Here is a 13,599-nt window from a genome sequence, read left to right on the forward strand (position 1 = left end):
AAAGGCCAATTAGGGGCACCTTGGTGGCTCAGTTGATGGAGTGTCCAGCTCTTGGTTTTGGCTCAGGTCATAATCTCAGGGTCCTGAGATCAACCCTGTGTTAGACCCCATGCTCATCAGGGAGTTTGCTTGAGATTCTCTCTCTCCCTCTCCCTAAACTCCTCCCCTTCCCCTACTCATGCTCTCGCGCGCACGCGCTTTCTCTCTCTCTCTCAAACAATAAGTATAAAATCTTAAATAAGTAAATAAGGTCAATTAAATGGCTTAGTATCTCACAGAACTTGAATCCAGATCAGGCTGCCACCAAAATGTTTGCTCCTGATCACTGAGCGACACTGCCTCCCTCATCCTCACAAGGGTTGGCATTAAATTGTGGCCTGTTCTTTGTTGACCCTCAGGAAGTATATGTTGGGAAGGAGACGATGTGCACCGTGGATGGTCTTCACTTCAACAGCACATACAACGCTCGCATCAAGGCCTTCAACAAAACAGGAGTCAGCCAGTACAGCAAGACCCTGGTCCTCCAAACGTCTGAGGGTAAGGCCCTTCAGCAGTATCCCTCAGAGCGAGAACTGCGAGGCATCTAAAGTGGCTGGCAAGCCCGGAGGTAACCCTACCACTGCCCACATTCTGAAGTGTTTCCATGACTTGCTCTGCATTCTGGCACAAAGCCGCTGTTCCTCTCCTGCCGTTAGAGAGCCCATGGTATGTGGATGTGATCAAACCAAAGAGTCCACAGCAGCAGTTCAAATGGCCTGGGGCGTCGGCTTCCTTTGATAACACTCTAAATAAGCTGCAGTTGAAGAAGCTGAAAAAATGAAGGCCTGAATGTCCCCCCGGTGTGAAACAATTGTATCTAGGTTCTAGGGCAGGCTCCCATTCTCCACGACACACGTCACTTGCCAATTTTATCCAGATGATTCTAAATTGCTTTGTAGTCCTTACCTGTTTCTGAGGGTGGGCCGAGGTTCTTTCCAGCTGTGGATATGTGTGACTGAACATGTTTCCAATGGGTGTGGGATGCTAGAGCTGTTCAGAGAGGGCCTGTCGGCCAGCGCAGACCGCCTTCCATCTCACGCCCAAAGCCGAGGCCGGCGACACCAGGACTGAGGCTTCCTGTGGGCACCAAACAGGAAATGACCAGCAGCTCCGCATTACCTCGCCATTTCCACCTTTGCCCATCCCTCTAGGCTGGGTTAGGCCACCAAGGGCCACTCTACAATGTCATGCCCCAGAGAACTTTGGCTTCTTGGCCATACTATAAATACGTTGGTCATCAGAGTCAAGCCATTCCTCTCAGAAGAGGGGCTTGCTTGTGTTTGATGACCAGGTATAACCTCTGAGGCTTTTAACATTTTCATTCTAAAAGCAATCACAGCACATGAAATTAAACCTATGAAGAGGTATTTGTGGTCAGTGCCAAAGCATTTTCAGACCTTCTGGGTGTCATTTTAATCACAGAAGTCACCCCCGCTGGCATTCCCCATAACCTCCCTCTGCAGAACTAATTGTGTTGATTTTGTTCAAATTCAAGATGTTAGCTCAAAGAACTGCGGTGGTGTTTTTTTCCCACTTCCCACAAACTTTGGCATGCGCCAGTCATACTTAAAATGGTTCACATGGTTAAAAACAAGCACAACTTCAAATCCCACAGCAAGGTTGACAGGCCCCTAGCCGTAAAGACCGGGCCTGGGGAGCAGTGGTAAGTCTGTGAGGGTTGCTGTTCAAGGAGAAGGATTCGCTGAAGGAAACATGCCCACACGACCCATTCCCATCGGGTTCTAGGGATGGGATAGCTACAGCCCCCCGAATGACCGTTTTAGCAACTTCTCCCTGGGATGACCTCTCTGCTTGAGAGCAGTTGTCTCTTTCCCCAAGTACCCTGCTAAATGCTAAAACCCTCCAAGAGTTGCCTACGTGCAAAGCAGAAGGCCCCTCGAGATGATGGCCTCGTTTCCCACGTGCGTACAAGGTGGTTTGATTGAAGAGTGAAGTGCATGTCATCAGAGCAGGGAGACAGTTTGCAGCAATGTTGCTAATATGTGTCATGAGACCTACTACTTCTATTCATAGTACATCATGGAACTCATATTCTTCCGCTAAAATCAGTTACTAGCATAGCAGCTTGAGCATTCATGTTTCTCTTTTCATCCTGCAGGAGGATGTAGTTTCTCAGTTTCTCTTACTGTTCATAAGATTATGGTGTCTAATAAATTACAGGATTGGAACTGCGATCCCTCGTACCACAGTCACAGAACTGGGGGTCATTTTCTAAACGAAACTAACGGAACAAGTCCTCTTCCAACAAAGAAACTGTACTGTAGAAATTAATTTCCTCCATGAATTTTATATATTGTGTACAAAATATAAGGTATGTATCTAAATACAAAGAAAACCTTATCATCGTGTAGATATATCAGTATTCTCTGTTACTGCACAGAAGTGATTTTCTCATGATGAAATAAAGTTCACACACATACTTTCTCCATAACTTTGGTTTGTTCTATTTGTTTCTCCCTCATTCTAACTCATTCACATGGTGAGACAAGGTTTAGAAAGCAAGAAAAAATAATAATGATAGCTAATTTTTAAAAAGAGTTGATTAAAAAGATCAAAAAGATTTGTAACAATAGAGAAAGCCTATAGAATTAAAGAACTATGTATATATTTTTTGGTTTTCTTGTTTTTGTTTTTGTTTTTAGAAATCAGTGAGAAAAATGCCATTGACAGGGTTCAATATATTAACTGAACTTATATTGTATTCTATTAATCTTCCTTCCTACAGTTCCTGGAAAGGTTTGCTTTGGAAGTTTATTTTCTTTGCTGCTCTTGGGAATGGCATGGCGGTTTGTTTCGGCTTTCTACTGTAACAAGATGTTTTGCGGTCTTCTTAGCAACAGCTAAGCCTTTCCCCAAGTTCAAAACAAAAATCTGTATTACAGAAGGGTCCAATTCATATATGATAGCAAGTCTCATTTGTATGTACCTGCATTTAGTCCAAGGTTTAAACCACTTGTCACTTATATTCTTTGAAGGATCATAAAACCATCTGCTGACTTACAGGTAACATTATGCAAGGGAGATCAGAGGTCTACGTTTTTATAAATGCTGATCATTTTCTCCAGAAGCAGTTCTGCTTATATATCTATTTATTGGGCTGTGCTTGGTAAAGACTCACTGTGTGCTACACTGTGGGCGTAGAGGGATAAGGAGATGTCCCCCCTGCTTGTATGAGCTCACAGTCTAGGAAGAGAGACAGGCTTAAAAGACACGTGACTAGTTACATACTTGCAAGTTATTATTATCACTGGGAAGGAAGGAAAGGGGACTAGCAGGAAGACATAATTTGTATCTGGGAATCAGTCAGGAAAACAATGAAAAATAATTTAATTCAATGGAAATTATAAAGAAAGTGTTATTAAAAGGGAAAAGGAAAGGAAAATGCATCATTAGGTGAGTTCAAGTGTGATTCGTTCCCTGAAAGCAGAGTTCTCGGAGTGCACCTAAGACAGCCACGCACATAAGCCAGCTGCAGATCTCAACCCAATTACCCTGACTTAAGAAGAAATAGAACTGTCAACAATTAAGAATCTTGATGAAATTTTAAAATGAGGCCCACAACCCCAGTTGTATATATTTTTTAAGTAATCCACTTAATAGCTGTCATGGCTGTGTCACGGTCTTTGAAACCATTGGCAAAAGAATACCTGTTATGTAACAAGGCCTTCTTCCCACATAGTTCTGGGGCTTATTCCGTCTGGGAGACTCTACTCCTGAAAGAGATTTTTTTTTTAGATGAGGCTGAGAACAGAATCGGTAATTTTCTCATTTACTTTTCCATCTGCCTATCTAAACAGACTAACATTTTCTTTTTCTTTAATCTGGAAAGAAAATAAAATAGACCACAGGTAACATTCCTGGGGCTCAAATAACTCAAGATTATTAGCTGACTGAAAAGAGAGGGTTTTTCTCTGACCCCCTCTCAGTGGGGAGAATTGCCAGGGAATGGCTTCACTCAGTCTTAGTGGAGGAGGGAATCCTTCAGGGAAGTGAGAACAGGAAGGGTGTCACCCTTGAGTCTATCAATACTCTCTCACACAAATCTTGGTATCTTCCTTGGACAAATTCTTAGAGTTGGAGTTACCAGACCAAGGAGCATGAACACTTTTGAGGCCCTTGATCTGTGTTTCTCAGTTGCTTTCCAGATAGATTCTACACCAGAAATGTTTGAACCATTCCATTTTTAAAAATCACCTCAATTCTGCTATTTAGTTTAATTTTGCCTAAGAAGCAGTCCCCAAAAAGTGGAAGTGTACCTAAAACAGGACTTTTTAAATTTATGTTTTCGTAGAAATAATATCCTGATTGTTTAACACCCAAGAGCTACATGAAATAAGTTGTAGCATATTGCAAAGAAAGTGAATATGATCCAAAAAAGAGGGAAGACTTCCCAGAGTATAGAGAGACAGTCAGATAGAAATCCAAACACAAGGAATAACTGTATACAAGGCAAAAGCTTCAAAATCTGCCTTAAGCTGACTATGATAATAAAATCTCATTCATTCAAAAAACATTAATGGAGCATCTCAGTTGTGTCAGGCACTGTGCTGGGCCCAGGATCAAGATGCATGAGGCATGGCCCCTGCCACCAGAGTTTTTGGGCTTCATTCGTCCTTCTCCCTGAACTCCATGGCATCTGACTCCGAACACCTAAAAACTATGCTCCCTCACCTCTCTAGAGCTAAGATATCCACCCGGCAATCTAGATAGTCATCTTACAATCAAGAAGTAACAATAACCTCTGATTGGTCAAAAAAAAGAAGAAAAAAAGTCAAAGTTAGATGTAGACACTCCTGTGCTATCCTTACAGCAGGGCCCCTGATCTCCTCAGTTCTTGCTATTCTTACTTTATGCGCAAGTCCACTGAGTTCATGACCCACTCAGGAAGACCACAGCAGACTAGGAACATCACATTAGAAGAGAGAAGAGGTACTGATGAGGAGGGAAGGTAACTGGGAAAACCGAGAAGGACCCCTCCACCCCCAAAAAAGTCAAAAGATGGCATTCTGTGGTTTGTGTTCTTAATAAGAAAGTTAGAAAGTATATTATGAATTGTAAAAATATTTCCATTTAACATTTAAAAGTCAGTATATTCCCTGGAACCCTTGGTAATGGATATTAGGTATATCTCAGAAGGCTTTATAGAATCACAATACAAAATACTGTGAGAAAACTATTGCAATAAACTCTATCTCATTTTGTGTCAAGCTTCTAAGAACTTTCTTCACTACCCACTAAAAGATTCCATGAAAAAGTGACAGCCAGCAAGTATTTTTAAGGATACTGAAATCCAGTAGAAGAACTATAGAAAAAAAATCAATTCTATGTTTCAATTCTATAAGATCCTAAGGGAAAACTAGGAGTTTTTTCTGTTCATCCTAAAACAGCTATAAAGACTCTAGACTACACCTCTGTGCCCAGAAATGCAAACCCCTCTCCTGTTCAGATATTGCAATATTGCAGATTTACCCTGTGTATTAATTTCCTATTGCTGCTGTAACAAATTACTACAAACTCAGTAGCTTAAAATAATGCAAATTTATTACCTTACAGTTCTTTAGGTCAGACTCCTAGATGGATTTCACTAGGCAAACAGTGTGGTGTTGATGCGGCTGGATTCCTTCAGGTAGTTTTAGAGGAGAATCTGTTCTCTTTCCTTCTCAAGCTTCTAAAAGCCACCTGTGTTCCTTGGCTCACAGCCCCTTCCTCCATCTGCAACGCTAGAAGTGTAGCAGCTTCCAATCTCTTTCTGACTCTGCACCTCCTGTTTCCCTTTTATAAGGACCCTTGTGATTACCTTGGGGCCATCTGGATTATCTCTCCTTCTCAAAATCCTTACCCTAATTACATTTGCAAAGTACCTTTTGTCATGTAAGGTAAGAGATTGCAAGGATTATATGACAAGGACATTTTTGGACAAGCCATTATTCCACCTCCCACACTCCAGGAGGAAGTATTATAATTATTACCTCATCCTCCATATGGGAAGACTGAGCCTTTGAGAAGTTAAGTGACATGTCAGACCCTGACCTTCTAGCCTGCACTGCCCAGCACAGTGCACTTCAGTGCTGACATTAGAACAGCGCTATTTGCACTCAACTAAAAGGAAGGAAATAGGGAAATCTATCTTAAATCTGTTTGCTAAGTGTGTGAAAACATCTTGTCCAAATGAAGCAGCATTATGTAGCGGCCTCATGTGAGCATCCAGAAATCCCAGCAAGAAATGGACTCTAACACTTTCCAAGAGTCATGTTAGAATTTGGGTGGAAAAAATAACATTCTTCCTTTAAGAAGGAGGTGAGAAGAGGCTGTCCTTTCCAGCATCAAATCCAAACTCCTACTCAGGTCCTGTCCTTTTCTTCTGTCTGTGCATCTCCACTTTCTCACCCACCCTCAGGATAAGTGTTCACGTAGAGAGGCCCTTCTCCCCTGCTGGGATCAGAAACTGCTTTTGGCTGGCAGTGACAGGTGGCTGCTTGGGAAAGAAAAGGAATTTTGGAGCCAGATCTTTAAGGTCCTTAAAAGACCCTACCAAATGAGGTCTGGGTCTTGAAGCTCTGCTCTGGTTGAAACCACAGAGCCAGTTATTGGCAAAAGCTCTCAGCCCTCCAGATCTCAACAGTGAGGAAACTGGAGAGAAGGTAAACAGTGATAAATGTAGAATCAGTCTTTAGACAAGATGCTCTCAAGCATCTTCTTAGTTGAACATCCACAGGAATCCTCTCCCTAACACTTTTCAGAATTGTCTTCTCTAATGACAATAAGAGGGTTAGAATTCTTGAAATTATGTCTTAGAAGATGCTTTCTAAAAGGGGGCATAGAAGATGTAGTTCATAAAATTAAAATGCCTATTTTCCCCTATTAGACTATTACTGTCACATTACCCCTTCCAATGTGATAGCTCCTTCTCCCACACATTGAAAGAAATAACCAAAAGAATATTCCGTGGTATAAGCAGAATATGGCCCCAGAATAGCCCCAGAATAGCCCCAGATGCATCTATCCAAAATCTCTTTGCAGATATCTTATGGTGATTTTGGAGAAACGTAAGTACCGTACTCCTAAACCCTAGTGTACTAAACCTGCCCCACCCCCAGAGAAGTTGTAACCTTGGGGTGGGGAAGATGATCCTTTGCCTTGCAATCCTTAACCGCCCCAGTCCATAGAACTGATCCATTTAGAGAAGAAAGATTTACCCTCACTCAATATGGTACAGGACTGAAAGAATGATATTGGGTTCATCTGCACAAATCTTGGTCACCCCAAGACCACTGGATTGTGTCCATGGCCCATGGCCTAAAGTTTACCTTTTGTACATTTCCAAGGCACAAAAGAGAAACAATGGCCTTGTCACTCCCAAAATTTTATCCCCCTGGAATTGATCCTGCCTGGGTCCCTGTCCTACCACAGTGGGCAGTGTGACTTGGGATGTGTCCCTTAACCTCTCTGGATTTCAGAAGTTTTTGTTTTGTTGTTGTGTTTGGGGAGGGGAGTGTTGGGAGGGGTTTCTTGGTTTGGAGGGCGGTTTGTTTTGTTTTGTCTCTAAAACTACGGACTTAGAACATATAACCTCCGAGTTCTTTATAATTTGTACCTCTGGCTTTCTTGTATGGTTTATTTCTTCAAAACTACTGCTGAAATCTGTCAACTGTTTATGAAAATGTGATGAACAGGCATAGACACCTCCTGCCTCCTGCAAGGATCTTAATAGGTCTTAAAGATCTGCCTGTGATACTGAGAATTCAACACTAGTAGAAAACAGTTGATAAAAGGATCATATAGGGGAGAGTATATTGTCCACCAGAGATCATCTTTCCTATGCCTCTGCTTTATTTTTCCCGGTTCAGAACCTCAGAGCTCCCAAAACATTAGTTAGAAGAACGTGCATTTCCAAAACAAAATCCTCAAGGTAGGTAAATCATACCTGAACAAATTTGGGTAGGTTTTACAAAATCCAAAGTAAGAGGCATGCTAGTTTTCAGAGCCCAGAAAAGAGAAATACTCTGTTCCTTTTAATTTTGATAACATGCATGACATCCCAGGGAATTTCCTCAATTTTTCCATAGAACTAAATTGGAACCAGACCTTTTCTTTGGTTCTGGGCAATATGCTTTTCAGTTGACACTCTGGGGAGCAGATGAGTCCTTTGGAATCTGTTGTATCTATTTGAAATGCAGGAATTTTTAGTTCTTTTGATGGCAGTTACTTAGAAATAATGCTATGGTATTCTAAACTGGAGTGGAGGATTTGGTGACAGAGCATGCAGCTGTCCCAGGGGTGTTTAAGAGACTATTTCTTCTCTTAAAAGGAATTTTTTTCAAAACAAATTTGTTTCTTACTTCTCAACTGCAGTTAATGCCACACTTAAGAGAGCTTAAAATACCACGTTTCATTGTAACTCATGTACCAGTTGGACATAATTATACCTTCAGATGCTTATTAGATCATTTAAGGAGACTCAGCCTCCTTCATTCATTTGTCTCTTTAAAATCTTCCCCCAAAAAGCAAATTATTTTACAGCTGGTTTATAATTGAACTGAAACTCAACTTTACTGCTGCTTGTGCAGTTCTTACTGACATATCTTGTCTTACTGGGCTTTGAAATACAACTGTCTTGCTGGACCAGCACTCACGGGCTGCCTGAGATATGAAGCTGTACCCGACCAGACAAAGAGATAACCAAGAATTCTACCAGTCACAAAGAAAGCTGCATTAGCATACACTGTCAGAAGGAAGCCCTGTTGGTTTGCTTTTCCTCTTTGAATTCCAAAAATAACACCTCACAGACTGGTGAGGAATATTTCCAAAATATTCTACCACGCTACAGAAATCTTTCGTATTCAGTACATGTTGAAATCAGTCAAGAAATTCTGCCCCTAGAAGATTTTGTCTAAATTATTCTCTTTCTTGTGGTCAGCTCTCCTTCCAAGTTCATGTTTCCCAGCTGCTCAGTTTTAATACAATGTCTGGCACATGGTAAGTGTTTAATAAATGTTAACTAATGAACAAGTAAAAGAAGTATGTACCTTTAGCCAAACAGGAGTATACCACCTAGACATTCTTTTTTCACTTTGAACCCAAAAGTCAGTAAATAATACGTGTGATGTTCAGCGGGTCTTCACTTTGATAATTCTTGATGGCTTCTTTTAAGCGTAGGCCTCGACTCCAGAATCCAGCCAGTCCTGGGTGGGAAGGGAAAGCAGTCTAGTCAAGGACAAGAGGAAAATGGTGGCCATTAATAGAGTTGATGCAAAGTATGTCTTGACATATTTACATTATGAGGACTGTTCCCACTGCGCAGTTACAGCTGTGCCTAGAGTCACCATGCCAGTGTTCAGCCAGCATCTTACTGCTCTTCCCATTGGTCTTCCCTGATCAGCTGCTTTTACTCAGCAAAACTATTCAACAGACTGGATCACTGCATATCATTAAACAAGACATTTAGAATCTTTTAAAGTACAACTTGTCTTTCTCTAGTGATCTGTACATTAAAAAATTAATAACAGTGATCCTGGATATTAGCTATGACCTGGAACATAGCTTTTGTATCATGTATTTGGTGGGGGGAAGGGAGGGAATGTGGAGGTGTGAGAGATAAACCCCACTCCTATTTGTCTTGGCTAAGAACATTAATGGCTGAGAAGTCTTCTCCAGATCTCCAGATCTCAATAGTGGTGCTTTCAAGAGGAGGTGACAAAGTGGGATGTAGTCTTCCTGCATCCCATGGGTATAACATAGAATATACCCTTGGGTGGTTCTGTGTATGTGCATTAGTTAAATCACACAGCAATGTGTGATCACATTGTTTAACTAAACCAGGGAGTGGTAATACTATATCCAATATTGTCTTAGTGTCTTTGGTTCATGTTTTTGAATATGTCGAGTGGGGCAAGACAAGAAGAGTTAAGATTTTAAATTCAGAGCATAGAAAAAGGGCAGGAAATAGATTCTTTTTAGCCCAGAAAAGGGAAGATTTAAAGGGGATTGGTGACTAGGGTCTTCCTCTGCTGAGACTCCTGTAATCTAAGATAGTATCAAGTGACATAGATGACTTACAGGCAACTGACCAAATATTTGCCCTGTGTGCCCAGGGGGAGGGCATAAAGGGACACTGCTTGTTTAGTGTGGCTGAGATCGGGTGGAAAAGAGTCTCCCTCTTGTAATTCATTCACGAAGTTTTCATGATGAGTTAAGAAATTTTTTTAGGAACTCCTTAAAGAAAATGGGGTAAGAGCCCAGCTGAAGGGTATGGGAGGCCATAGGTGGGGGGAAAAAAAGATGAAAATGGAGATGGTTGGATAAAGTGGGTATTAAATAAGCTTGCCTAAAAAGAGGGCATAGTTCAAAATGAGAGGAGTGAAGGAATATTTGGTCATCAGTAATTAATGGATCCACATAAAAGGCTAGAAAAACAATAACTATTTTAGTGTCAAGTTATTAATTCCATGAATAACCACAGCTACGCTCAGGCCCCGTCCCACAGAACTGTGCCATTATCAACTCGGTACTCAGAGTAGGAAAGGTGAGTATGTTTCATGATGGCTCAGATATGCTCCCCAGGGTCTGGATTCAGTATACACCTCTTCATTGGTTTTCAGATGATGACTTGGAGGTTCAATAAACTCTAGAATTCAATAAACTATGTACATCCTTTCCCTTCATTTTTAAAGCAACAATTATTTTCAATATAATGAATTGATTGCTACCGCCTGGAAAAAATACACTTCCAAGCAAATTCTTGTTAATAAAAAATCTTTTAGGGGTGCCTGGGTGGCTCAGTGGGCTAAAGCCTCTGCCTCCAGCTCAGGTCATGGGGTCCTGGGATCAAGCCCCGAGTTGGGCTCTTTGCTCAGCAGGGAGCCTGCTTCTTCCTCTCTCTCTCTCTCTGCCTGCCTGCCTCCTTACAATCTCTGTCAAATAAATAAATAAAATCTTTAAAAAATAAAATAAAAAATAATTTTAAAATCTTTTACTAACATAAATATGGCCTCCTCTCCCTAAATGAAGCCCACGTCAGTTTGTGGTGCTCTGCTAGATTTCAAATTCCCCATTAAACTAAAAGATTAATTCTCCCTTGAGAGAATTATAATAGGAATCAATTCTGATTTACTATTTTTGAACAAAGAAATGGCCATATATGTCATGTCATCCAAATTATATCAAGTTTAGGTAGAAGAAACTTTGAATATATTATTATTGGGAATACCACACCTTAACTCCATGAGTAGCAGTTCCTTTTCTCTGAGATCTTTGTATAATTTTCTTTAAAAAAAAGAATTCTCCAAGGATAAGAGTAAAGCCTGAAGAGCTAACTTTAATATTGTAGATGCAGAAACTAAAATGGGGCTGACTCTCAGCAGTATTCAATTAAAACTAGCCAATGGCCCTGTTCTGAGCTTTTCAAATAGGATCATGTAACATACACACACTCCAGTGGCTTCAGCATGCCCACAATAGCATTTTGATAGGACAAGGATATGTGTAACAGGAAGAAGCATGCTGACAGACTCAAACCAGACAAATATTCCCAGGAACATCCTCTGGCCACCAAGACAGAATTATTTTTTTCAGTGAAAAGATAATTCTTTAGTTTTGGACATAGAATATTATCATCACGCCATCTCTCTTTCTTAAAGTATTATTGTCACACTGTGTTCTAAGAAGGTCCTGACTGGTGAAACATCTACCTCTGACCAGACCACCCTACTGCCTAGAACCCACCTATTGTTTGACAAAAGAGAAAGGAGTGATTTTAGTCATTTAGTGATGTTTACGCCAGACCCAAGTATCTGAAAGTAAAGACATTTGTGCCACCCACACACCTCATCATGGCCCCACAGACTATTATTAGAAAACCAAAGCTGCTCATGTGGCATCCCTGGGGTCTGATCCTAATTCAGAAACAAAGGTAAGGCTTCTTCCCTGATTCTGTTTTCAGCCCTATCTTCCTCTCCTATCCAAAGAGCAAGTGTTGAGTGTGTTAGGATAGAAAAATCATCTTGTCCATTTGGAAATGGAAAAATGTATATAAGAAAGAAAAGGGAAAAGTATGAAAAGCAAAGAATTGGTTAAAAAAAAATGATCATCTCCTAAATAGAAACTCTTTAAGAAGCTGTAAGTCATACAAGTAATAACTTCCAAGATAGCCGAAGGGGTTGAAGTATCACTCTTGGGCCTCACTGGGTAAAACCTACCCTAAAGTTTCTAAATTCGACTCTAAAAAATTGAATGAAAAGGAAACCTTCTAAATTACCTTCTCTACCACTAAAAATTGGGGGAAATGAGAGCAACTGTCTATGATGTTTGAGGTGTACTCTGGTCTTGAGTCCTGGCCTGCTGAGAATGCCCTCCCAGCCTCAAGCCACTTTGGTTTTTGTTAATGCTTTGTGGCACCTGCGGGAGGGATGAGGCTTTGTGCAAATGCCTTGCTAAGGCAGGTCTTGGGGAACCGTGCTTGGGCAGGTAGCAGATTTCTGATCTGTAGTTTGCATTGATCTTACATCTAGACACCGATTCAGAAGAACAGACACTCCCTTTTCCAGTGCCTTCGGAAAGATTGCCGCTCCGTAGAATGAGTCCTTTCTCCTCCACCCTTAATCTACAACCCAGCTTTCCCGGGAGATCCTACTTTGATATCCGATCCTCACCCCACCAGCTGAGCTTGCATTCTTCTTTGCAGTCTCTCAATGCACCGGGTGAGCCGAGCTCGTCTGACCTTTCCCCTTGATCTCTCTGTGCCTCGATGGCATCTCCGAAATACTTGTTTTGTTCTTGCCATTCATGTGCATGGAGAGGGCAATGAGCTGATCTCTATGTCTGTGGCCTGCTTCTGGTATGAGAAGGGTTTGGATGCTGGAGCTGTGTGGCGTTCTTGTTTGTGTGGTGTAAGGCCCAACTATCTAGCTGTGGTCAATGTATAATGGCATTGGAAAGTGGCGAGTGAAGTTGTTCTTTTTGCACCAGCTGGTACCGCCATGGATGACCTGCTCTGTCATCACATGCAGTGACATAGCACGGCATAGGCGCTGGCTGAGTGGAGGCTGTGGCCTTAGTCTGGGAGTTGCAACCCTGCTGTATCCAGGAAACCAGCTGTGTCTGGGAGACTGGATCAGTGCATCCAGCCCGTAGTGGTCTGATTAAACATAGACTCAAGAGATCTGTATCGAAAAATAAAGTAAAAACACACACCAACAGCAGACAGCATCCCACAAAGCAGCCAAAGCAGACAGCAGAACATGAAAGTATTTTCTGCAGAAGCCTGGGCTTGCTGGTAGGACAGTCCCTCTCATGGCGGATTTTTCCTAGCAATGGGGAGGGAACATCACTAGCCAAATTAGAAACCCTTAACTGGCCTAAGGCCCAGGGATCCAAGTCATGGCCAAAGCTGGCTTCCCCCAAGTTTCCCACAGCCAAGCAGGTTGGGAGAGGGCTTTAGATTGATTTCAGGGAGGCTAGACATGCATTATTGCACAATCGACTCTGTCTAGCCAACAGAATCCTAAAACATCTATGATGCAGACCTATTTGATCTCTTCAGGA

General features: G+C 41.6%; 1 protein-coding gene across 3 annotated transcripts in view; it reads left to right on the top strand.

The window, feature by feature from the left end:
- The window catches only part of TRIM9 (tripartite motif containing 9), a 106,137-nt gene that overhangs the window by 82,688 nt on the left and 9,850 nt on the right, over positions 1 to 13,599 (top strand). For 2 of the 3 annotated variants that reach the window (XM_044232158.1, XM_044232160.1), the window contains exons 7-8: positions 399 to 537; positions 12,567 to 12,755. In XM_044232158.1, coding sequence (XP_044088093.1) covers positions 399 to 537; positions 12,567 to 12,755 — 328 coding nt within the window. The remainder of the gene's footprint in view (positions 1 to 398; positions 538 to 12,566; positions 12,756 to 13,599) is intronic. The other variant, XM_044232159.1, reaches the window with a different exon arrangement.

The sequence above is a fragment of the Neovison vison genome, chromosome 13 (genome assembly GCF_020171115.1).
Source record: "Neovison vison isolate M4711 chromosome 13, ASM_NN_V1, whole genome shotgun sequence".
Taxonomy (NCBI): domain Eukaryota; kingdom Metazoa; phylum Chordata; class Mammalia; order Carnivora; family Mustelidae; genus Neogale; species Neogale vison.